Raw genomic sequence first — 26,073 nt, 5'->3', positions numbered from 1 at the left:
TACATAAAGTATCATAATACTGTGTGCTAAAAGCCTTGTGATCCTTATGCCGTTGTCACTGTCAGCCCTGTAAGCAAAACCAGCGGCAGCAGAGTCACAATGCAAAAAATGCTGTCAACTTTCAGAGAGAGAGACCATAAAATACTCTCAGAGCTCTGTCCTTTTTGTTGGTGACCCCTTTAGCTCCCAGGAAGGTCTGTGTAATTACTGAGGTCAAGAGAACAGCAGTATCCATAAAGCTTGTAACTATGATCGGCATCTTCAGAGAGCCATTCTCAGTAAATTTCTGCAGTGGTGGTTCTATTCTTGGATAAAGTGACACCTCATAGTGCTCATTGAAGTAAGTACTGCCAATAAAAATACTGCAGTACTCATTTTAGAAAAACAAATATCTATTTGAAGGCATGCCCACGCATTCGCATCGAAGACTTCAAAAATGTTTTTACTCTTTTGTTCCTGCAATCTGAATTAAATAGTACTAAAAAATCATGCAGACAAGGTTCTAGGCACTCTGGCATATTCTACACAGTAAAATCCTTGACCAATTAAACACTCAAGCAGGTTCTTAGTGAGAAAATCACAATAAAAGAATCTGTTTTCTTCCAGTTCAAGAACACAGCCTCTTCCTTCACTAAGCTCAGGACTGAATAAATGCTTCATTACAATGAGGTTTTGAGGCTTTTGAGCTTTCTGAAGCCAGGCTTTTCAACACTATTCTCGCTATGCTTAAGGACCATCCTGAAGACAAGTATTTGTCAGATGAAGATGATTTAGAAAGAGGTACAATAATCTTTAAAGACAGAGTTTTACCTTTTTTTTTTTTTTTTAAATGTTAAATTCTTATGAACGTTATACTCTTGCTAGAGAAGATAGCAATTCAGCAGACATACATAGCCTGCAGGTGCTATACTTAAGCCTCAGCTCATTACCACTGACATTTTGTTGGAGGAAATTACCTTTCAAAAAGTTGTCAGACAGAGGAGCTTGAACAAGTTAGCAAAGAATTTTTGGAATGCTTAAGGGAATTAAAAAAAAAAAAAAATTACATGCTAAAATGTGCTTGACATTCAGACTTCAGCTTATCTTGAAAAATATCCAGATAGTTCTTTCAGCATACTCACCTCAGCTAGGTAAAATTCATCATATTGTCTCTTGAAATTTTCTCCTTTGTAGTAGTTACTAGCAGCAACAATGACATCTACAGCGACCATGCTTAGTATGAACATATGAAACACTGATGACCTCATCATTTTCTGCAAAAGAACAAGTATTTCATCAAGATGAGTCAAACCACACGTATTATAAAGTTTTATTACACTGTCAAAACATAATCATCTATAAAGATACGTTATATAAAGTTTTTTTTTTCCTGATTATCAGTTATTAGTCTTTAAAAATATTCTAATACATTACTTGAATCACAGAATCATAGAATGGCCTGCATTGAAAAGGAACTCGAAGATCATCTAGTTTCAAGCCCTCTCTCATGAGCAAGGTCACCAACCACCATGCCAGAACTTGTTCAAACATGACCTGTTACTCACCAATGCAAGTGAATTGATTGGTGACATTAGGATGGGAGGCTGCCTGGGCTGCAGTGATCACATAATGAGACCTGCCAGTCAAAATGGAGAGCAAGAGAAAAATGTACGGGCAGCGGTAGAAGGGATAGGTATTCTGGAGGGAGTATAGAAATGCTGCTAGGCTGTATAAGGATGGGGTCAGGAATGACAAGGCCTTGGCTCAGGGTGCAAAGAAGGATAAGAAAGACTTCTACAGGTACATCAATCAGAAAAGGAAAGTCTAAGAAGTTGTACTCCCTAGTAAACAATACAGGCAGGATGGTAAAAATGGACAAGAAGGCTGAGGTATTCAACAATTTTTTTTGCTTTAGTTCTTCACTTTCAATTGGATGGGTTGGAAGGTGGTGATTAGGGGATGTAAGCAAATATCAGGTTCATGACCACGTGATGAACCTGAACATTCATAAGTATATGGGTTCCAATGAGATGCATTCCAGAATCCTGAGGGAATTGCTGGAGCACCTACCCTATGAGGACAGGCTGAGGGAGTTGGGCTTGTTCAGCCTGGAGAAGAGAAGGCTGCGTGGTGACCTCATTGCAGCCTATCAATACCTGAAGGGAACCTACACCCACGAGGGGAGTAAACTCTTCAAAAGGGCTGACAACAGCAGGACTAGGGGAAATGGATCGAAGTTGAAGGAGGGAAGATTTAGGTTGGATGTTAGGGGGAAGTTCTATACAAGGAGAGTGGTTAGGCCCTGGAACGGGCTGCCCAGGGAGGTTGTGGATGCCCCGTCCTTGGATGTGTTTAAGGCCAGGTTGGACGGGGTCCTGGGCAACCTGATCTGAATGTGTGTGTTTGGTGGCCCTGCTAGGCAGGGGGGTTGGAACTACATGATCCTTGAGGTCCCTTCCAACCCGGGTGATTCTGTGATTCTGTGATTCTGTGTGTAATTGGCTGACTTTGTCTCCAAGCCATTCTCAAGGACATTTGAAAAGTCATGGCAGTCAGGTGAAGTCTCTGGTGACTAGAAAAAAAAGCAATATCACACCCTTTTTTAAGAAGAGAAGAAAGGACGGCCCCGGGAACTACTGCTCTGTCAGCTTCATTTCTGTGACAAGGAATATCATGGAATGGATTATCCTGGAAGCTATGGTAATCCACATGGAAGACAGGGAAGTGATCCGAGGCAACCAACATGGCTTCACCAATGCCTAGTCAGCAACTACTCGCTCATGAATGTAGGACTCCTGCCACATTTGCTTGATTTCCTGAAATTTGGGATGGAATTTTATGAGCTTGGAGAAGATACTGAAAAGTTAGCCAGCTGCTCTAGACCCTTTTCTCTCGAAGACTTTGTCTCATAGGAGTCTTTCAAGCAGATACTCAACAGGACAGTTTGTTCTCCAAGGTGGTGATTCTGCTTTTTTTCCCTCCTTGCAAGAATCATGAACTTCAGCATCTTGCGGTCATGGCAACTAAGTATGCTCCTTAATTCTCACAATCCCTATTTCCTCTAAGAGGCCCAGAGAGAAAACCTGCCCTCATCACATGTGTTAGGAAGTCACCAGAATGGCACTCTAGAAATCTGAACTGTTAACCCCCTACTGCTTTTTGCTTCCTGTAGGTACCAGGGAAGTTAAGATATAACTTGGGCCTGTGAATGTAAATATGTTATAGTAGAATGCAAAAATTAAGCAACATATATTTTTACATATGTAAACATGTATTAACTCCTAGAAGACTCATAAAAATTTGTAAAAAACTATCTCAGCCTTCAGTGAGCTGAGGTTGTTATGTTGACAAAGAAATTTCCAATTTACATTCTATATTTAACTCTTCCAGGAGCTTAGGGTCTTGAACTGCACTTTAAAACTACTGTGTTGTTTTTTGTTTTTTTTTTTTTTCTTGTATTTTCTTTCGAATTAGAACACAGTACAATAAATATAGAAAGCTGGAGAAACAGGCATTTGTTCAGGCTTTTGGTAAATATTTGTACCTGCCTACAGGAGCATTCATCTGTTGAATTCTCTGTTGAATTCCACTGAAATCAAAGCGGAGTGGAGAATATGCACACAGCTACATGCACACAACCTCTTGCCTCTAAACATCTGGATTTAATATGTGATTCATTGATAACATTGCAGACAGAGGACAGTTCAACCCTACTCTTTCAGACTGATTTCCTTTCAACCATAGTGGTACAAAATTGTTATATATTCCCATCATGGAGGCTGAGGGAATAAAGTCTGACAGGCAGCAATTTACTTGAAAAGTCTGAGCTAATAACAATTCTTGAAGTGCAATGAATCCACTAAAACTTAGTGGCTAAGTGCTGTCTTACTTTTATTTTTAATTCACATGGCAAGTTATCAGGATATAGTAATAAAAACCATGATTTCAAATATGCATTTTTGTAAGTGGTGAGATTCCAGTAGATAGCATCTTATCTGTTACTTTTCTATTTCACACAAGTTCTAAACAGGCAGCTCATCTCTGCATATTTTACACTGTATTTTTAATAGTGTCAAAATTTTCTTCATAGTAACAAAGTATGCTGTCTTAATTGTGAAAGGATTTGCTAAAAAAAACTGCTATGTAAGGATGATGCTTACTTTTCTGTCCTATCACAAAAAAAAATCACTAAAAATAAATAATAATAATAATAATAATAAAACAACAAAACAAACAACAACAACAACAACAACAAAACTGGGAAGCAATGTGGTACCAGAGGAAGAATAAAAATTAATAAACCATCTTGGTGTACATATATATACATACATGCATACTTTCTCAATATTGTTCATATCTTGGGACACTCATAAAAAGATTTTCCAGTGCTATATTTTATGCTGGAAAATAAAATGAAATAACATAAATAATACCCTACAGCAGTATAATAAGCCCAGTAAAATTCAGCAAAGATTCTTGTCAATTACTAAATGTTGCTTTCTCATCTCATCTAGCCTGAAAGGAAACAATTTAGCTAATAGAGAGTATTATGTTTGCATAAAACAATTCAACACCAAGATAATAACGATATAGTCCCTGGGCTGTTTATGGATAACTCAAACAGCCTGCAAGATGGAGATATGCAGGCAGATGCACAGCAAAAGCACCACACTGAGAAGACCCAAAAAAGAAACTAATTATTTTTAAATCCCAAGACTGGCCTGCTCATGGGAGCCAGACTGGCATCCTACCACTTCATATTTCACTACAACTCATTTGTATCAAAGGTGAATATATCCACACTGTATACAAAATACAATATTCTTCCCAAAGGATCAAATAACTGGATTTAGATTAACTGTGTGACCCTCTATGACATCTTCATTATTGTGCCTGAAACACCAAATAGGTTACTTATTTTTGTCTTTAGCATGGCAGAATCTGGCTGCTCACTTGTCAGGAATGCTATGAATGACAAGCTGCATTTCTGTTGGTCTCAGAGACAGATTCTAACATTTTTAGGAGATCAATCACACTGTTCTAGCACATACAATTACTGTGCACAGCTTTTTCTCTATTTTCACCTGATTTTGTTCTTTTTGCATCACAGAATTTTAATTTGGACTTGTACCCTTGAAATGGCTCATCTGCACCTTTATGTTAAAGTTTGACCATAAGCATTCATTATGTCTTTACACATTTCTGCAGGACTTTTGGAATATGGTCTCCTCTGAGCCTTCTCTTCTCCAAACTAAACAATCCCAACTCCTTCAGTCTCCTCATAAGACTTGTGCTCCAGGCACCTCACAGCTTCACTGTCCTTCTCTGGAAATACTCCAGGGCCTCAATGTCTTTCTTGTAGAGAGGGGCCCAAAACTGAACACAGTACTCTAGGTGCAGCCTCACCAGTGCTGAGTACAGGGGAATGATCACCTCCCTGCTCCTGCTGGCCACACTATTTCTAATGCAAACCAGGATGTCGTTGGCCCTCTTGGCCACCTGGGCACACTGCTGGCTCGTGTTCAGCCAAGCATCAACCAACATGAACCAACAAGAAGAGAGAAATGTTTTGATATTGCTGTCAGACAGATGCATGATGGGAAAATTGTGTCTAATATGAAATTGGATGTAAGATTAGCTGTGCTGAAGCAGTCGTAAGTGAAATGCCCTGTTGCTGCCATCAATCAACTACAGCAGTGAAGAATTTCTCATATCTACTGTGAGTCACTTCTAAAGCTGGCATCTGGCTGCATGTAGGATGGTGACTTCCAGTGTCCAGGACACTGTGGTGAACGTGGATGGAACAGAGCATAAAGGATACGATGGCCCCTAATAATCAATGTAGGACAAATGTAGCAATTCAGATTCCTTCAGTGTTTGTAAACACATAAGTACATTGAGAATGTGTATAGACTGGAATTTCATGAGAACAGGGAAGTTTTCTAAAATCCTATTTATTGTTATTCATTGGAGATGTGTCTATTATGGCAGAGGCACTCTAAGTGAAAAATAATGTAACATTGTGGACTCACTCAAAAGCTCAAGTAAGCAATGACACTGGAATTGCTGGCTAGAGAAAGCTACCTGGGTCACTTAATCTGACAGAGCATTACTGTGAATGAGTCTGATGCAGTCTTTTGTCACTCCAGGAACAAAGTATTCTGCTCTAATACTCCATCCAGCTTCCTATATGGCAGAGGGAGGATGAGTGACATAAATTGGCCTTTGCCAGTTCACTGCCATGGAGAAAATTCACAATAGCTGCTGCCTTACACAACCAGAACAATATACACCCTAGGCCCTGAAAGAAGTGCTCCATGTGAAAAGAAGTTATGACGAAAAACACAATAAATAAGAAGATGGAAGTATGCATTCCTAATTTGAAAACCATTTTTGGTGCTTTCTGTTTATATCAAATCATTTCTTATTCCACCATCCTTTAGATAGGATTTTTATTTCAAGTCTATTATAGACTTTACTTACCAAGAAAGCACGCAAACTTCTTGGGTCTGACTGCAACAGAAGAATATATAGGCTATTTTACCCCGATGTTACTAGTTCAAAACTAGCAAATGTTCAATGTCACCATGTGAAATTTTCAAAGAGGGCAGTGGTTTTAGTTCAGATCTACAGAAATTCAGACTGTATTTGACAATAGTTAATTCTTACTGATGGCCTAATAAAAAATTCTGATGACAAAGTGGCCCAAAGAATACAAAATTATTGACAAAACCCTCAAGTTTATTAGTACTGAGCAAGCCATGGAGAAAATTTGATACACAGAAAAGTTCTACTTATTTTGCCACTTAGTGTGCGAAAAGCTGAATAGATAACTGTCAGATTGGCAGGAGCAGCTCCTAAAAGAACCAGATCAATTAATGAGCAGAATAAACATCATTTAACTAAAAAGACTCTCTATATAGATAAGCAGCTTTTCTCTTGAATTTGTTACTCTTGAATTTTGTATCCATCAACAGGAAAAATGTTTGTAACTCTTTCTATTTTATATATACTCACTTTTGTGTCTATACATGCCTTCTGTAACATCATCTTCTCACGTAGCTAGACTAGCCTTTGGTTTGTACAAGTTGTTATTCACATGTGTAAGAAAGAGGTGATATTTTAACTTACATATCGCAATAAAAATGTTACACTTATGCTACTTCAACCTTCTTTGCTCATGGGCCTGTTGCAGAGTAGATCACCCCAGTGCACTGACATGAAGGCAGCCGGACTTCTAACTCAGTTGTGTGCACAGCACCTCCATGATTAGTTGCTAGTGACCATTCTAACTGTTATGGTAAGTTATGGTGCCTGATACTTTCTTAGAGCACCATTAGCTGGAGCACCCTATCACAGAAGACAAAACCCTGGTTCAGAAAAGCTAACAAAGCATGAGTCAAGTGCATTAAAACAGCACACAAAACAGTCAAATTAAAAATTAAAAGGAATTACCAGTAAATTCACATTTGTTTTTTCTTTTCATGAGTTTTATACAATAGGGACAGGTTATGTTGTATGTGCTGAATTCTTACCATAAAAAGGTAACATGAGAAATGGGGAAGTGGTCACCCAAGATGCTAGCCAGTAGTGGTTTGATATGTAAGGTACTGGTCCTGCAACAAGACTAGAAATAGTAAAGAAAACTTGACTTCTAGGATTCTGTGCAACATGATTTTGAAGAATTGCTGAGAAAAGATTCAATTCTGGGCTGAAGAAAAGATAAGGCCTCTGATCCTGTGCAGGTTTATTACACTCTTAGTCTTTATTTAATCTTTTTCTTTTCCTTTTTTTCTTCCTTTCTTTTTTTTTTTTTTTTTTTGGTTAGGAAGTGTTTGATGATACCTTGTCTATGAAAGGAGCTTTAGAAAATCACATTCTATACACTGCTAATCACAGATTATTCATTGCATGAATAGGATAATTTTGATTCCATCTTGTTGGCTAATGGCCATCTAAGCAAATTGTGAAATTGCAGGAAATTTTCCCTTTTGTTTGTGGAACACTGTAGAGCATTTCACAAGCATGTAACTAATTTTCTACAAACCATATTGCTTTTAACATACTTTATGATTGCCTGACAAAGATTTGTTTGCAAGAAAAATTTAGCAGATATGAATATTTCTGAGAATTATTAACAATTAGCCACAAATTTTAAGGGAGCAAGCTTCTAATATCTTAAATTGATGCAGTTGTATGTCAGTGTGGGGCACTAAAATACACTGTCAATCTAGGATAGCATTTGCGAGAAACTTTCATACGAGATACCAATTCAAGTAATGCAATTTCAGTGAGGAAATACGGTGATGTGTGTTTGACATACATTGACAGGGATGGCATTTAGACAATGCAAAGAAAGCAAGTAATCAGTAGACTCAGCTCAGATGTTCTGGTGAAGGCAGTCTCTCCTTCTGCTGCTCATCCCAGTGAAATAAGAGTAGAACAACTCATTAGTTTTGGAAACAGAAACAGTTCCTTTAGCATCAATTTGTAGGCAGAGAACTTCTCAGGGCAGTGATGTAGTAGAGATGGATATAAAGACTCGTTAAGATCCATTGTCCAATGAAAAGTAGTTCCTTTACTTATACAGCATGGAGAAACTTTGCTCCCAGTTGCTTTCAAGGAAGCACAACCCTCCCTCCCCAGAAAAAATCTTTGTTCTTGCAGATTTTAGAATATGCACAGAATCATAGAATGGCTGTGGTTGGAAGGGACCTCAAGGATCATGAATCTCCAACCCCCCTGCAGGGCCACCATCCTCCCCATTTAATACTAGACCAGGCTGCCCAGGGCCCCATGCAACCCAACATTGAACACCTCCAGAGATGGGGTATCCACAACCTCTCTGGGCAGCCTGTTCCAGTGCCTTATCACTCTTATACTAAAGAACTCCCCCTTGATATTCAACCTAAATATTCTCTTCCTACCTTGAAAAACATTGTACACGCTTCACTTTACTGTGCTTCTGTTTCCACCTTCTACTTAATCTGATTAGTCAGTAAAACTCAAGGCAGAGAGTGCAACTATCTATGTGTTTTTATACGGTCTATTACTTTTATGGCCTCAAAATAAGCTGTAAATTGAAGAATTATTGAATAATGGAAACATATTAGAACATGCAAATGTGACACAGCAGAAGATGCAAATACATGCTCCAATATGCAAGCATGGGCCTGCTTTTCATGCTATCAAAATATCTTCTTTAAAACAATAAATATCACTTTCAGATAATTTGTAGCTAAAATCACACAGAAGTCAGCATTTGCCAAGGACTATGTTGCAGTAGTCTAAATATATTTTTAATAATTGAAATAAGTTATTCATGAATCTGTAATATTGTACCACAGTCTATTTTTTAATAGTAAATTTGGATGAAAATAAAAATCTGTTTAAAAAAAAAAAGTGAACAGAATTGTGATTAAAGGAACAATGTAAAGTCACTAAATCAGGAAGAATAAGAAAATATACACTTGGGAAGTAAATGGCAATAGTAAAGAAAGCTTACAGAAAAGAAGAGAAAATCTGCAAGGATGACTTTTACAAGTAAACAAACTAATGGCAAAATTGTCTGCCACAAATTATATACTCTTTTCCATTACATCCCAGATTTGACTGACAAAGCTTTATTTCTGCTATATGTCAAAGGAGCATTGTGTTTGCCTTCTAAAGACATGATGTACTGTTACTTTGCATTCTATAATAGCAGAAAAAAGTGCTACAGATGTGCTCCCACTAACAGTAGCCTGTTTTCTCCTTTCACAAACTTTTAGGACAGTCTATCAGAGCAATGGTGACATTTCTGTTCTAAAAATCCATGAAATAAAAGTTTTCTGGAAAATAAATGAACCTCCTCCTCCTCACTAGTTTATAAATCAGCCACCACCGCTATGTTATTTTCCTTGCAAAAAACATGGAGAAAGTAAGCTGCCTTTCAACGTCTGCAGTCTGACTTAAAGAAATGGAGAACAGCAGCTGCAGCATAAAAGAAAGCTAAAAATACTACTTAAATTGTTCATGACAACAATAATGCATGAAGATTGTTACCTTCCCTCACATTTTAGAACTTTTAGGAAATATATCATTACCTTAGCAGTAATTTTCTTAAAGCTACGTATAATAAAATGCAAAATAGAATCCACATAATTTGAATACTAATGTAACTTTTTTTTCTAAACATTGCAAAACAATTCAGCAAATGCAATGAGACAAAATAATTACTGTATAAAAACTGAAATGAAACAGGCCAAAGTAATTTTTGATCTATTTCTAGAGACCTTACCTAAGCTAGGGATGAAGAGTTCTTATTTCTTACCAAGACATAATTAATTATTTATCTGCCCTACATGGATTCACCTGCATAGTACTTTCAAAAAAATAAAGCCAACCACTTCTTCCCCATTCATAGTAAAAAATACTCTATATTTCCAAAGTATAACTGATTTCTTAGCAGCAATCTAGCATCTGAACTACTTTAAAACCAGAGTGGTAAATGCACTTATTGTCAGGTACAGCAGTTGGTAAATACCCAAACTAACACTCTAACCTGTTACATTATGGATTAATACACCACATATATACATAAATATATCAAAAAATATGTACACATATCTGTCTAAACATATATAGAGAAAGTACACCAAATTTTAGCTGATTTATGATGCTGTGTTCTGTTGGTCATTTTGTTATGGATGTATTTCACATTCTTAATCTACATTTTCAATTTTTTTAAATCTGAAATCTCAATCTACTTCAGAATCTGCATTACAGCGTAGTTAGATACTGCTTCTGAATCTTCAAGATATTATCTTCTATTTTATGTGTGTTGACAATATTTTCTTATTTTTGTATCTTTTTATTTTGACAATAGAAAGAATAAATGTTCTTAATAACTTTCTGTACAGAAGGACAGTTCCATGTCTAAGACTTAATCCATCTGCCATTATTCAAAAGCTGTACCATATATGAACTGTGATATATTTTACACTGATCACTCCTACAGAACTATGTTAACTGTAATCTTGACAAGTAATTGATTATTATACATGCTTCAACTTTCTGACAAATTGCAGGGAAAGCGATGGAAAAGGTAAGGAATTTGGAACCCATTTGCACCGTAGTTTCTTTCCATGCCTTCAGAATTTCTGTAGCTTTTACATTTTGAACCTCTCCTTGCCTCCAACAGTTTTCAAGTACCACTGTTTCTTTGAATTAGATGGCCTTGAATACCTCACCCTGAATACCTCCCTGAAACTGCTTACCCTTTCACTTACATTTCAATTCAGGATCCGTGTTTTGAATGTCAGTTATTAACCAGATGTGAATCAGCCATTTTCACTGTCTCTATCTAACTCATTTTCTTCATCTATTTATTTCTTGATTCATTAGCACTGTTTTTCTTTTTATGTTATTACAGTAGCATCCATGATTTACAAACCGCTTAACGATCATGAAGGAAAATATTGCTCTTATTTTAGTGAATAGCTCATGAACTAAAAGTGCAATCACACATAACAGATTAGTATTGCACCACAGTCTTCATTTTGTGCTCGCTGAAGATCAGCTCAAAAACTTCCAGAATTTATAGTATAATTCTTAGGATAGATGAGGCGTTACCCATGCAAAAAGATAGGCTCAAATGAGCAAGAGAGATGTATACGCTTTTTCACCCATAACAGTTTAATCCACCTTCTCAAATGTTTAACCCAGCTTCAGTTTCAGTGTGATTTGTGCTGCACCAACTCAAATGAGCAAGTTGCTCATATCAATGCTGGCATCTATTAACCCTGTATAGATCATGTAAAAGAAATAGCGCTTTAGGGGGGAGTAGGTGTTACACATACATGCTGTAACCTACCTCTGGTCAGAAGAGTGTTCAAATACCATGAGAGATTTATGTAGGTGTTTCGGTGATGATAGACATAGAGGGCAGAAGAGAACTGACTGCTCAGAATGAGCTGGAGGACTGGAAACATAAATTCTTCTATTAGGAAGACTTTAAAGCACATCTAGTAGTTCCTTTAAGTTCATGAGAAATTAACATATAGAGCAATTAAGGACAGGAAGAAATTGAGTTTATACTTGCCAGTAGCCTCTTTTTACAGAGGTGAAATATGCTTTTGAATCCCAAACAACTTCTTGTTTCTTTTATACTGAGGAAACACTATAACAAGGCCAAATGTTTTAGCACAGAACAAGAATAAAAAATGAAAGTAAAACTTAAAAAGTAGGGGAACAATTTTCTTCAGTTTGAAGAAGTGATGGTGAGAAAGCAAAAATGTAATCTAATTGTTTCAAAGGCTACCTTCTGTAGGAACAGTGATAACTATGTCCTTCTGAATAACTTATTTTCCAGCATGAAAATATGTGTGTGGAAGTTCTTGGTTTTCTCTTCAGACATCTTGTTGCCAGTATTTCAAAACAGCATGAAAGCGAGGTTCATAGCAGTTCCTCAAGTAAGAGAATATTTCCTTTAGGGGTTTTCATTTACCTACTATTGAGTTGTGCTATTATTTACATTTCCAGACAAAGACAGTAAGAAAGAACAATAATAATCCCTTCCTTCATGGAAAAGTCTTAAACTCAGCTAGAACTACGAATCTTCTCAGATCCTACTGCAGCTTTTTATCTTACTGCATCACTTATGCAATGCTTTGAAATTCTTTAGAAGAAGGCTGAGCTAAATTTCAGTGCTTTTTCTAACTCTTCAATGGCTGAGCTGTTCAAAACTTAAAGATTTACTTGGTCAGCATTTGAAGTAGTAGAATACTTCAATTCTTTGAGAACTTCCCTCCGTAACTAGAAACTGCCAAATGTATGCTTTGGGCAATTCTATCTACAATTAAGAAAAATCTTTTCCTGAGTTGGGCTGGTCATTTGTATCAATTATTGATTTCTGATTGCAATGCCTTGCCTTATAGAGTGCATTAATCTTCTAGGTTACTATATGTAATTGTCTTAGGAACACAATGTACAATACAGTTCAGACAGGCAAGAGTTACCTCCCTCAAAATGCACTGAGTTCTGGTCTTTATCACCTTTATATAATGACTTTTATGTGCTTGAATGAAGGAACAAAAACTTCACATTGTGGGAAAAGTTTTATGTCAGGAAATAGGTAATTGAATTAAATTCAGCACACAGTGAATGTGATTCAAAACATGTACACATCTGCTTCACACAGAAGAGCTTAGAACATTCAGAAATAGTTACTCAGGTACAGGAGGGGAAACATAAGGAACATACTCATAACAGCACACTATGGAAAATCTCCGTTTTAGAAGATAATGTTTTTCTAAACTGAATTACTTGGCTATGTAAATAAACATAAAACATTGCAATGGAATTTCCATCTTCTGATTAGTTTTTCATTGCATTTTCCTTGCATAATTTAATTACCACACTCTTCTCAAAAACTTGTGATTTACATATAAAAGCAGGGATTACTTTGAAATAAATCAAACACTCCATTAAATAAGTGATCAGATGAATAATTACAAGGAAAAAAAAGAATTTGCTCTTAGACTCAAAACCTACTTTCTAATAAAGCAGTTTGCGTTCAAACAAAATTTAACTCGTAGAAGAGAATCATTGGAATTATTTTCACCTAACAGTACTGGAAACTGCTGAGTACATACAGACTCTGCTGCCTTGAGTTAGGGGACAGCAGAACTAATCAGAGGTTTTGACAGCTATTAATAAGGAGAGCAAAGAGAAGAGATTTCCTATGTACTTTTCTTATTCTTAATAAACATCTGTTCTCCAAGTTTACTCAGTACTGCAATTTGTCTGTGACATCTATCTTTCCCTCACTAAAGCAGAACTAGAGGTGTTGGTTTGAAAAAGCAACTCAAACTAATGTCACCTGGATGAAATAAAATAGTATTTCAAATTGAGAATATATTGAGTCTAAGGTAATGAATTTATGGTTGGATTTGGACTGCACCACACGGGAAGCCTGTTGAGGCTGCAATCAGGATACATGAGACTATAGACTTCTGATCATTTTGAAGTTCTTCCTTACAAATTCAGTTGAGTATTTATTCAAAATTAGTTGGGTAATTGAATGAGTAACATAATAACTCTTCAGTTTCATAACCACCTGGGAGACTGGCTCACCTATGTGCTGACGTCCAGGCAACAAATCTGGCCATGGTCTCCACTAGGCAGAAAGTTCTTGTCAAAAAGAATTTGGCAACTCAGACCAAGTACCTGCCCAAAAATGATTTGGCTGAAAGGAGTGCCTGAGCCTTTTGTTACAGGTGAAGGCTGGCAGAGATTACACCTGTCTGAGGTGTGAGCAGGTGGATGATCTACTCAGTATGGTGGCAAAGTCTAAGGAGGATGTGGAGAGACTAAGCAGCATACGAGATGTTAACACAAGACAGACTGGTGGAGTATCTTCCTGCCAAACTTGCAAGAAAGACACCAGGGTGATACCCCCCAAGCTGTGGTGGACCCCCTAGCCTGCCATTTTTGAGCAGAGGTAGGGGGTTCAAGAGATAAGGAGGAGTGGAAGCACATCCCAGCTTGGCATTGCAAGCAAACCTCATCCCTATCCATCTCAGATCCCCAGGTGCCTCTGTGTAACAGGTTTGAGACTCTTGAACTTGAGGAAGAGGTGAGTGAGGACACAGTTGAAGGTCCATTCAGAAGGGTATTCAGGATGAGGTGGTAGACTCCATGCCTAACCACTGCCTCTGCTAAGAAGGAAAGAAAGATAACTGTCATCAAGGAGACTCCCTTCTGAGAGAAATGGAGGACCCTATTTCTCAGCCCAGCCTGAACACCATTTCCATGCTTTTTATTGTTTTTCCAAACAGGATTCAGAAGAGCTAAAACTGTAGATGCCATATGAAAAGAGATAAGCATATTATGCAGTGTTCATAACTGTGATCATACTTATCATGCAGAAGTTAGAAGGTCCTACAAAAGGCAAATCAACAGATGCATCAAATACCAGTATTAATAAGTCTAATAAGACAAGGAGAACAATTTGTATGGGCATGCGGTTCCAATTTTTGGCCTCCTTTCACCATCACAACTTGCTGGATCTGCTTGTCTACTCAGCTGCAGGTAGGCCTGATTTGCAACAGACAGATTTAATGCCTCATTAAGAGCTGCTTTGCCGAATGCAGCTAGACATGCTTAAGATTACAGTAAAGTAAATGGGATTGGGAAAGCAATAAAGAAATATAAGGTAATGTACGGTTTTGGATAAAAATGATAAATTTGCAGGACATGCCCTCCATACAGACAAGCAACATGGACTGTAAGAATTTGCTTGACTAAGGAAGAAGAAAGAAAATATTTAAATGACCTCTCCCACTGATTCTTCAGCTTAATGATTATTTTCTCCCTTCAACTCATCCTTTCAAAATTATTCACATATATTCTTTTTGAATTTTCACTTCATAACTACTAATGTGAGAGCACATAGAGTGGAAAGTAAAAAATCCCATAGTCACTGCAGATAGAGGACAGAAAAGCAGAAGAGAAGCAAAGGAGAACATAGCACATGGTACCATGGCAAGCAAGCAAGAATACTTGATGGAATCTTAGATGGCAGTGATAGGGGAATTACCGTTCATGGACGTGTAACTCATCTAGAATATGGATTTATTTACATGAGCCTCAATTCCAGTTCTTCCTTTTCAACTGATGAGTGCAATGTTTGTGTAATCATGTAGAATGTTAAATGCAGAAAGGAAATGCAGAATCTTAAATGCAGAATAAATGGAAAATGAAAAGAAGGGAAACTGAATAAGAAAGAACGGCAGGTTAAAAGTTTCCAATCCGTTCATACACAACTGTTTTAAGGAGTTTAATTACAAAAAAACAACCGTAATTGTGAATTGATTTTGATATACACTAAATCAAAATGAAGCAGCTAATTAGTAAACTAAATCTCTTCTGGTTTGTATGGTAAGAGTTTCTATTGAAGTTAACTTCAAAGAGTTTCTTTAAAATATTAGCATCAAACATTTTTTGAGCAACAAAGGAATATCCTTTGATAGGAAAATTCTGTTGTCCTATATTTGTGCTATGTAATTCTTATTTAAGAATTCTCAGTGGAATTATAAGGTACCTTGTAAGACTTGAGGAAAGAAGTATGCTGTAATTAAACGATAAAACAAGCTAATAACAAATCTGAAAATATCTGTGCAAGTTACAGAAATTTAGATGTTTCCTCATTTGAAAATCATCCAGTTGATTTTATATTTCAAAGAAAAAGATCTACAGCACTTTTAAAAATGGCCACATTAATATAAATATAAATAAAGCAATATTCCCGTTTATATAGTCATCCCTGAAAAAGAGGAAATTATAGAAATTCCAGTTATTTAATGAAGATTGGATTTATACTAGATAGTAAGGAATCTCTTTGTCTTTACCAATACCAATCTCTTTAATCTTGGCCACTGAAATACATACAAAATTGAAGGATTATTTGAAAGACATCAGTAAATACATACTCCCATAGTACTTGTATACTACAAATTCTTCAGAGGGAATTGTCATCCATGCTATACTGCAGTACACTGAATTGATATGTGATCCTAAATGTCAGTGTAATACAATCTGTACAGACATAGATGTCCAGTTTTCAGCATTGGCAAATTCTATTTATTTTAAGCAAATGAAATCTGGTGTGATTGCTAACTAGAACGTGCTCCAAAACTTTTCATTAATATACTTATTTGAAGAGTAGGGCCCACTGGAAATGTATTAGCTCAGTATGAGATTCGATAATTCAGCTGCAATCTTGAATCTCCTAGGCGCTGAGCTGTCGTCAATGACTATCACAAAATTATGCAATTACATAAATTATATAATCACCTTCTGTAGATGTCTTTCTATTAACAATAGAGCACCTAAGGTCATAAACTCTGAGCATCACATTTAATTGTCAGATTCCTGAGACACGCCAAACAAATTCTATTACTCCTACATCTCTGTTTAACTTTGTATCAACACCTATACATAAATATGTATCCTTGCCCTCATTTGCACTTGCATGGCTCTTAAGTAATTTTTAAATTAGGTTTTACTTAATGTTGCTATCCCACCCACGACCACTTTTAAACCACAGTTATATAATATTCATTTTTTGCATACTATAGGTTATTCTTCTCTTGAACATCTAGTAGGATTAACCTTACCTGTTATATAGTCATGACAATAGTGTATACAAGGTAAATACTATATTGATTTACAGTGCTTTTTTGTTGTTGTTTTTTTCTGCGACAACAGAACTTAAGTGTCAGTATTCTTACAATTTTCCAAGTAATCTGCAAGCGTAACTATAGATTGCAGATTACTACTACTTAACTGCTTCATATATACCCACTTATATTACTGTACTTTCACTTCAATGATGCTTCAAGTTCCTGGTATTTTTAGCTTAATACATTTGCATAAGCACATTCCCCAGAAAAGGTTTTGTAGCATCCACTATGTACCTTGTACATATACTAAACTGTCTCATCGTAAGCTTCTTATTGGCTTACAAAAACATCAGAATCACATCTGGAATTGTCTTCTTAGAGATCAAGATTTTCAAGAAACCAGTGGATTTAGGCATGTAAGTTCCAATGAAAAAATTAAGTACAAAACAATTCTTGGAATTGCTGAAGTATTTTAGTACATCATTAATTCCAAGAACTAGGCAGTATGGAAAAAAATGTTTGAGATTAAACATATGCAAGAAAGTAAATTTCTTACAGCTACAGTAAATTTAAGGAAATCCATTTTTCTCATTGTATTTATAGCTGGGAGAAATAACCAATATGTATATATAGAAATAATCTAGTTTCTCCTGTAAACCTGTAAATCTTCATGCTTTTATGGGTGAACATTTTGGAGGAGCACATCCCTTTTCTCTCATGGATTTATAGTAGTTTTTTTGTTTAAAGACTGTTTGACATTTAGATTTATTTTAATCTACTGTTTTCAAAGACTGGAAAAGCAATTCTGTATATTCAGAACATTAGAAATGAAATCCTTCTCCAGTGCCAGTGGTGGCATAGGTCTTGCTGAGTTGGATGCCAATTCTACTATTTCTCTTCTGTACATCTCCCAAGTGGGAAGAGAAAAATTCTGGAGGAACAGAGCATGGAAAAAAACTGCTCTAGTCACATGCCCTTTACTACTAAGTGGATTTTTCTCTTTAAGGGGTAGAGTAGGAATAAATAAAACAAGGTCATAAACTAAGACCTGCAGAGCACTTACAAATTCCAAAAAAGAATTCCTTACAAATTTCAGAAACCCAGTCCAAAAGCAGTAAATCATTCTTGTTTGCAGTTTGATCAGTGAATAACAACCAGCCTCAAAACACTCAACTGAAAGGCCCACAAGCCAAAGTTGATGTATCTGTATCTAGTTTTTAATTTTTATTACCTAAAAATAGCCATCATATGAGGCTGGTTTTAGGGACAGAATTTTGAACGAGAGAATGAAAATTGCTTCTAATCATAAATATTGAATATTATTCTTATAATGTTTAGTTTGAAAGTAAACTGCATTGCTTCATCTTTAAAATAATGTTCATCTGTGATAATCCAAGAGCTTTTTGCTTTGTTTTGCCTCAATTTTCTCTCTAAAGTGTTTGTTTATTGACTCCATGTCAGCTACTGCTTTTGCGATGGATCTGCTCATATCTTTCCTTTAGAGAAATCTGCCCTAAAAAGCTTTTAAGCAGTAACAACAAGAAGAACATAAGCCCTGTATTTTACTGGAATAAAAAGTAGAAAGCTAACTTTTTAAACAGGAAAAAAATAATGGCAACTTAATCAGAAATCATAGGAATGAAAAAAGCTCGTAAACAGCTATCTCCTTGTCTAAACATCCTTGCAGGCAGATGACTGTTACAGAGTTAACTCTGACATTCTACACTGCATTCGCTCTGCACAGTCTGCTCTATACTCAGAAAGTTTCTTCTATCACCTCTCTGAGGATGCCTACTCACAACTATCTCAAACATTCATAACACAGACTGCAAGATCCTAATGCTATTATGTACCTATAGCTTGCCTGACACCAGCCACATCCTTTGCAACCATCTCGGTGTGAAGTGTGTTCTGAAGCATTCCTGAAAATTGAACAAGGCTCCCTTCTAGCTGGGAGTACACAAATAAAAGTAAGATCCACAGCAAGATACAGACTAGGCCAGACTGCCATGCATTCCCATATACTTACCTTTGCACAAACAATCCCAATGACACCATTAAGGGGACCAGGAAACAAAATCCTTACATGTTTCAATGATTTTAATGAGATTTAAACATATGCCTTTGCTTGCTAAACTGAATTTTTGCTGAATATGGTATTCAGGAAACATAATAAGGGTGTATACACCCAATAGCTTTAGATGAAAATTGCTTCCCATTAAAGCAAATCTGCAAAGCTACAAAGTTACAGAATGTTGGAATTAAGGTCACGTGTATGCAGTATGTGCACACGACAATGTAGTTTCCAATGATGTGGTCACAAAAGCTCTGAATAAAGCTTCCAATCTTTTCAGTGAACTTGGAGGAGCAGTAGCATATACTTCAGTAGATAAGAACCTCTGCAGCATGGGTGTGAGTGAGGCAGAGAATGGCAAACGCAGGATGGCTTCATACTAAGGCAAAAAAAAATTTTCTTGGGGAACCGCATTCGGTGTGTAACTGCTGAAAACTTTGCGATGCTAACCAAGCTGCTGGAAACTTTTTCTAGCCTGTCATTATTACAGTGGTCCTCATGGTAAAGCTGTCTGAATCAACAGAGTGAAAACATGAATTTCAAGTGCATTGCCTGCAATGTCCTTCCACGCATTTCAAAAGCAAAGCAGAGTAGCGAGTTCTAGGTAGTTGCACAATGTAGATATGCCTTTCTTTTTCCACTGTACATCTCTCTTTTTTTCTCTATGGTATTTCAGACTTTTGTTCAACAAAGTCATTTTAAAGAAAGTGTGCAATCTTCAGGAAAGTGGGAACTTCTTATTTTAAAGAGCTAATGTACAAAAATGGAAAAACAGATCGGTTCGCAGAATGGATGGTTACTAAAATCTTTCCTTTCAATCAAGCTTATCACTGCTTAGCAGAATAATTACTATGGAACGACAGCAAGCAATCAGTACTCAGATAGCAGCTACATTACAATAGCAAAACACTATGGATAGCTATGGCTAAAGTCTACCTGATGCCTAGCAGCACAGACATTTTTGCTTTAACAAGAAAAGGTTTAATCTCTACAAACAAACAAACAAACAAACAAACAAACAAAGAACAAACCCAGCACAGTAGTAGTGCAGGAGGTATCCTAGCTCCACAAAACATGCAACAGGCATGCACTTAGCAGGAAAAAAGAGACACCTTGAAAAAAATAATGCAGATAATTCTCCAGAGGCAAAACATAGAACTGCTCATCCATAATGAACTTGCTCAGAGGTCTGTTATGCTTGCTTCCTTTGTTTCTGCCCTGTTTCAGTAACTTCTGTGCATAAATGTGTGTATACTTGTATGTACAAAAGCAAAGAATTTCTGCTTGAGTGGCAGATAAGGAAAAGCACACCTGAAAAGAGAAGGTTTATCAGACTTGGTTAAGGACAGTCACCACAGACCAAAAGTTACTGAATCTTGGCCAGGAAAGAAAGTAAGAAATTAAAGATCTGTCAGCAGATTTATTGGTGGTGCCTTCTAAGGTGTGTGTAATCAGGCATATAGTCAGCTTTCACTTGGTGTTTCAGTTCCTCTTCTGAGTATTTAGGATCCTATGGAGGGAAGTAGAGACCAGAAATAAAGGAGCACCACACATGTACTCCCACTGCCATATTAACAGCATCTGCAGTTAGACGATTTCTGAAATCAAGCCCATTAACATATATATCTGCTTTCGTGAGTCTGACTTTTCTGAAAAGAATATGCTACAGAAATGAATACGATTTATTTGTACCTTGAGCACTGTACAATTAACAAAATAGCAGCACTTAACAACATTTAAAGTACAAACTCTCGAGCTTTATTCAGTAGCTCAAATTGGAACTTCCTTAGGAAACTTACAACACCTACTAGACAAACTTAGGGAAAAAATCCAACTTAGTTTAGTGCCACTGTTCCAGCTGTGGTTTACTTCTGTCTCTCTCATCCTATAAGATAATATTAAAAAAAAATCTACTGTATCATATCCTTAGCCCTACCAATGTAGTATTGTTTTCTAGCTTTTTGTCAACAAGAAAGCATTTTCTTGCTCCTGCACAAACTCTTCCACAGAACCTACAAACATTTTTGCTAGAATTTTTCTCTTATTTCCTTTGTATCACATAATGTATACTCTGTTTTTTCTGTTCTCTCTACTCTCTCCTTCTAGTCAGCATTAACAATCAGGCATGTTTTGTTTTTTTTTTTCCAAATCTAAGGATTCTACTTCATCCTTCCCCTCTGTTAAGAAAGAATTTGTTGAAAAGCTTTCACCTTGTGAAAATCCAATTGCTGGTGCCAGATGGTACTTTTACTCTGTTAAAAGAAAGAAAGCAAAGAAGGAACACTGGCTGCCATAACCTGCCTAATTATTAGCAGGCTGCATAGGTATGAGTGGGATCTCATCAAACACAAGCATGGCTCCCTCCATTCTGCACACTCTTGTAACATCACAGAAGCTTGAAGACTTGAATAATCTCCTTTGCCCTGGTACCAGACCTGCCAGTATGAATCCATCATCTCACAGAACTGGTGAGCTGCAACACAACCTCTATACCATCTTGGGTTGTCAGAAATAAAGTTGGAGAAACAATTGCACCAGAAGAACACAAAGATGACACTGAGGTTCAGAAAAGACAAAGAGCCAAGTATTATGTACAGTAAACACCAAGGAAGTCAGTAGTCATCCTCCATATGCCACAATGCCCATGCCTGCTGGGCCTCAAAGACCCTCTTTTCAAAGATCTGAGGTAAGTGCAGGAAGAAAGGATAATCCTAGGATGGGGAAGAAAAATTATGAGGGAATCAGCTTAAAGATTTGATTTACTGTTCTCAGCTGCAGCCTTCTAGCTTGTAAAAAATGCATATGTCTGACAGTTCTCGCCACTTCAAGATTCACAAAGCATGAAGGATGAAGGTTTTTATATGACTGCACAAATAATTCTCAGTATAACAACTGCATTTATGTCAGTGAAATCACTCATATAAAACAATGATTCTCAAAGCTTTAGGTACCTTTTACTGATTTCAGTAGGATTTAATAGATGCAAAAAACATGAAAATTCAGTATGCATGCTTGCAGAAAAAGGACTCCATTTTGCTTTAAAGCAGCATACTAAAAATATACACATACAGAATTATAGTATCATACTTATAGTGTCATTTAGGTTAGAAAAGACCTTCAAGATCATCACATCTAACTATCAACCTGACCTATCAAGTTCCATCACTAAACTATATCCCTTAGCGCACAAATCTGGAGCCTTTCACACATTCAAAAAGATTAAAGTTCTTGAGGTGTTTTTAAGCAACATCTTTAAAGAAACAATATAGTTTGAGAGCTCAGTGGCAATTAGACTGTTCACAAAACAAATAAACAAACAAAAAAAGAGCTGGTTTTCATTATGAAAACAAATGTGATTTAGAACTTGAAGCAGAAATATTGTCTTTGTAACAAAAACAATGTTCTGTTTTTGCACTCTTTATTAAATTTCCAGGGATACACAACATTTTAAAATAGATTATTATGGACTAGTAAAGAAAATGAAGATACAGACCTTGGCTTTACATATTTACCCCCAAACAACTGGCACACCAAAAATGTGAATGTATACCCCCTCCACTTGGGTGCACACTGTAGAAAAATGGACACCATCAGATTCTCTGATGTCCTCTGGCAATGCCCACCTCCTGCTGCTGGCTGCATGAGAAACCTGTGCCTTCATGATCCTGACACTGGCTTCAGCTAAGGGCTTATGGACACTTGGGATGAATTAGGACCCTGCTGACTCCCAGAGGAGTTATGGTCAGTGTTTGCAATAATAAGAATATGATAATAAAAGGCACAGACTTTTTTTCCCATAAATATATTTATGAAAGAATGAGCTTAGGTGTACTTAGGAATCTTTGTAAACGAACATTTTCATCTGAATAGAAAATTGCCACTTATTTCAAGATTTACTAAGAACTGCTTTTTAAGCTCCGATTCACTCAATTACCCTTAGGAACTTCACTGAGGAGTTGAGAAAGCCACAGGGCCCATGTAGTCTTCCTGTGACAAAGTAGAAGTACAGAAAACACAAGAGGAAATTCAGCATTCCCCATATGTGAATTATGTGCCCTTCAGATTCACTATAGGAATCACTCTCTACAATGACCACTGAGGAGACCCAACAATAAAAAAAACATTGCCGAGGGATACTTATAAGAGTTTCAAAATCCTGTAAAGATCAGGAGTTTAAAATCTAACAATTTATAGAGCTGTAGAACACAATGTTCTACGTAATTCTAGTGAAAAGAGAACTTTCTTAGAGAAATATTAGAAATATGAAAAATACTGGGGCAAAAACAAATCTCACAAAGTGAAAAATTCCTGCTAGTTTTATTCTAAGACTCTGCAGTCTTCCACTTTGCTTAGATTTGTCATCCAAGTTACAGCTCAAAAGGAAGTCATGCTGCTGCTGCTGCTTCCAGCACTTTGATTGCTGTAATTGTGCTGTACACAAAAAAGCTACATGACAGTTTAAATACCTGTTTTCAGTTTGACGGGATTTGAAACACTGGACATATTTAACCCCAGAAATAAAAATTTCTAAAGGAAACTCAGCTGAACTTTAATTTTAGTGGCATTACTGAATAGTTTCTATAATTTACTGACACTTAAGTGCCCTTCAAAATGTAAGTGCAAATTATTAGTGCCGGCTGTACTGAAGTCCATTGTTGGAAAAAAAAAAAAAAAAAAGTCTGTTCTGCCTGTTCAGATACCAGCACAAACACTTAGGTTAAAGAAAGAAGCATACAGCCAAAGCAGTCTTTTAAAAATATAACAACTTGCGTATTTTTATCATGGGAGATTTTTTTTTGCAGGTTAAACTGACCACAATGTTGAAATGATTGAATGTCTCTACTTAATTCTCCTTAATGGGTGAAAAAATGTCTCTGCAAAACAAAGTCAAAATTTAAAAAAACACCTTATGTGAAACTTATTAACGTTGGGCAGGAAGTTTTTCTGGGGCCCCGTTTGAAAAATTAGGGTTACACAAGAAGTTCTACTGTCCACTTGTCCAAAAAGAAGGGGAAGTTCGGAGACTTGGCTTATTCTAAGTGCCAGCCAAGTGTTCCATAAGTCTTACGTATAGAGGTTTTTGGAAACCTACTACCTATGAAAATTTCAAATCCTCAATCTTAAATCTCTCAAGGAGATGTCAAGGGCATCATATGACCATGTCTTCATTTGCAGCAGGCCCTCCACTAACAAAGAATGCTGCCAAGGAAAACCATTACTCTCTCACAGGCTTAAATTGTAGTTTAACTTTTATCTGATTAATCTTTGTGATGGGATTCTGAATCTCTAAGTCTGCAGGAAAATTACATGTCCAAGCTGAGGAATTCATGCTCATGAAATCTACTTGTTGAATATAGAACTGGGATGTCAGTATGCCCTCTTTCTTTCTTTTTGGCTTCTGCAGTTATACTGCTATAAATTGTGCTACTGATTCACTTTCATTGTAGTGAATCAGAACAGTTTATGTAAACAAAAAATTATGGAGAAGAAACTATGACCACAGAAGAATTGAGAACACTTTGTTAACTTGCTTAGTTTTAGTGGTTACAAAGGATAAAGAAGGCAGCCATGTAGGGAAGAAAAAAAAGAGAAATAGGGAAGAAAGAGAGAGAAGGCAAGTAAGGCATGCACATTGGCAGGTTGGTTCTATGCCTTTTCAGGTGGAAATATACATGCAGTTCTAGTCATCCTTGAAGTGACCTTTCCTTTAAATCATTGAATCATGGAATGCCTTGGGTTGGAAGGGACCTCAAGGATCATCAAGTTCCAAACCCCTGCCATAAGCACGGTTGCCAACCACTAGATCAAGTACTAGATCAGGTTGCCCAGAGCCTCATCCAAACCAGCCCCATCCAGGGTTGGGGCATCCACAGCCTCTCTGGGCAGCCTGTTCCAGCAGCTCATCACTCTCTCAGTTCAAAATTCTCCCTGACATTTAATCTAAATCCTTCCTCCTTTAGTTTAAAACCATTCCTGCTCGTCTTATCACTACCTATATGTGTAAAAAATTGATTTCTCTCCTGTTTATAATCTCCCTTTAAGTACTAGGAGGGTCTTCCTGTAGTTTTCTCTTGTTCAGACTGAGCAAGGCCAGCACCATCAGCCTGTCTTCAGAGGAGAGGTACTCCAGTTCTCTGGACTATCTCCAAAAGCTGTACATCTTTTGTGTACTGGAGGCCCCAGATCTGGATGCAGTACTCCAGGCAGGGCCTCATGAGGCACAGTAGAGAGGGTCAATCCCCTCCCTCTCCACGGTGGTAAGTCCACTTTCTGATGCACCCTAGGACACTGCTGGCTTTCTGGTCTCCAAGCACACACTGCTGGTTCATTTTAAGTTTTTCATCTACCAGTACCCAGAAGTTTTTCTCAGCAGGGCTACTCTCAAGGAGTTCTTCTCCCAGTTAGTAAACATTTCCGGGATTACCCTGACCCAAGTGCAAAACCTTGCACTTTGCTTCACTGAACTTTATTATGTTCACTAAGTTCACTAAATGAATGTAGACAATAGCGGACAATTAGAAGCACTGTCAAAATTACTTCAGAAATTTAATAACCTATTAGTTAATTAATGTTAGTGCCATTAGGTCACCTATGGGAGATTTTAAAATTCTCTTGGGGAAATAACAGTCTGGTCACCAGATACACCAGCTTATTTTTTAGCATTGTTTCCTGATACCCACAGTCTAGTTTACTTTTAGAAACTTCCTCATCACTGCTAATTCTATATATAAGCACAAATACAAAAATAAAGTACCTATCATCTACATTCCATGGTGTCTCATTTGTTACTGACTGCACATTATAAGAGCTTATGATCATGCCATTGAAAATTTCTGTAGCTCCAATTTTTTTTTT

At 36.9% G+C, this 26,073-nt stretch overlaps 1 protein-coding gene across 1 annotated transcript in view; it reads right to left on the bottom strand.

Moving 5' to 3' along the window:
• The window catches only part of NALCN (sodium leak channel, non-selective), a 215,303-nt gene that overhangs the window by 98,146 nt on the left and 91,084 nt on the right, over nt 1-26,073 (bottom strand). The window contains exon 11 of the mRNA XM_042810179.1: nt 1,122-1,253. Within this exon, the coding sequence (XP_042666113.1) occupies nt 1,122-1,253 (132 nt within the window). The remainder of the gene's footprint in view (nt 1-1,121; nt 1,254-26,073) is intronic.

Source organism: Centrocercus urophasianus, unplaced genomic scaffold (genome assembly GCF_019232065.1).
Source record: "Centrocercus urophasianus isolate 14NV4802_14NV808 unplaced genomic scaffold, USGS_Curo_1.0 seq_12, whole genome shotgun sequence".
Taxonomy (NCBI): Eukaryota; Metazoa; Chordata; class Aves; order Galliformes; family Phasianidae; genus Centrocercus; species Centrocercus urophasianus.
The sequence above is the reverse complement of the archived record's forward strand: the minus strand, read 5'-3'. Positions and strand labels throughout refer to the sequence as shown.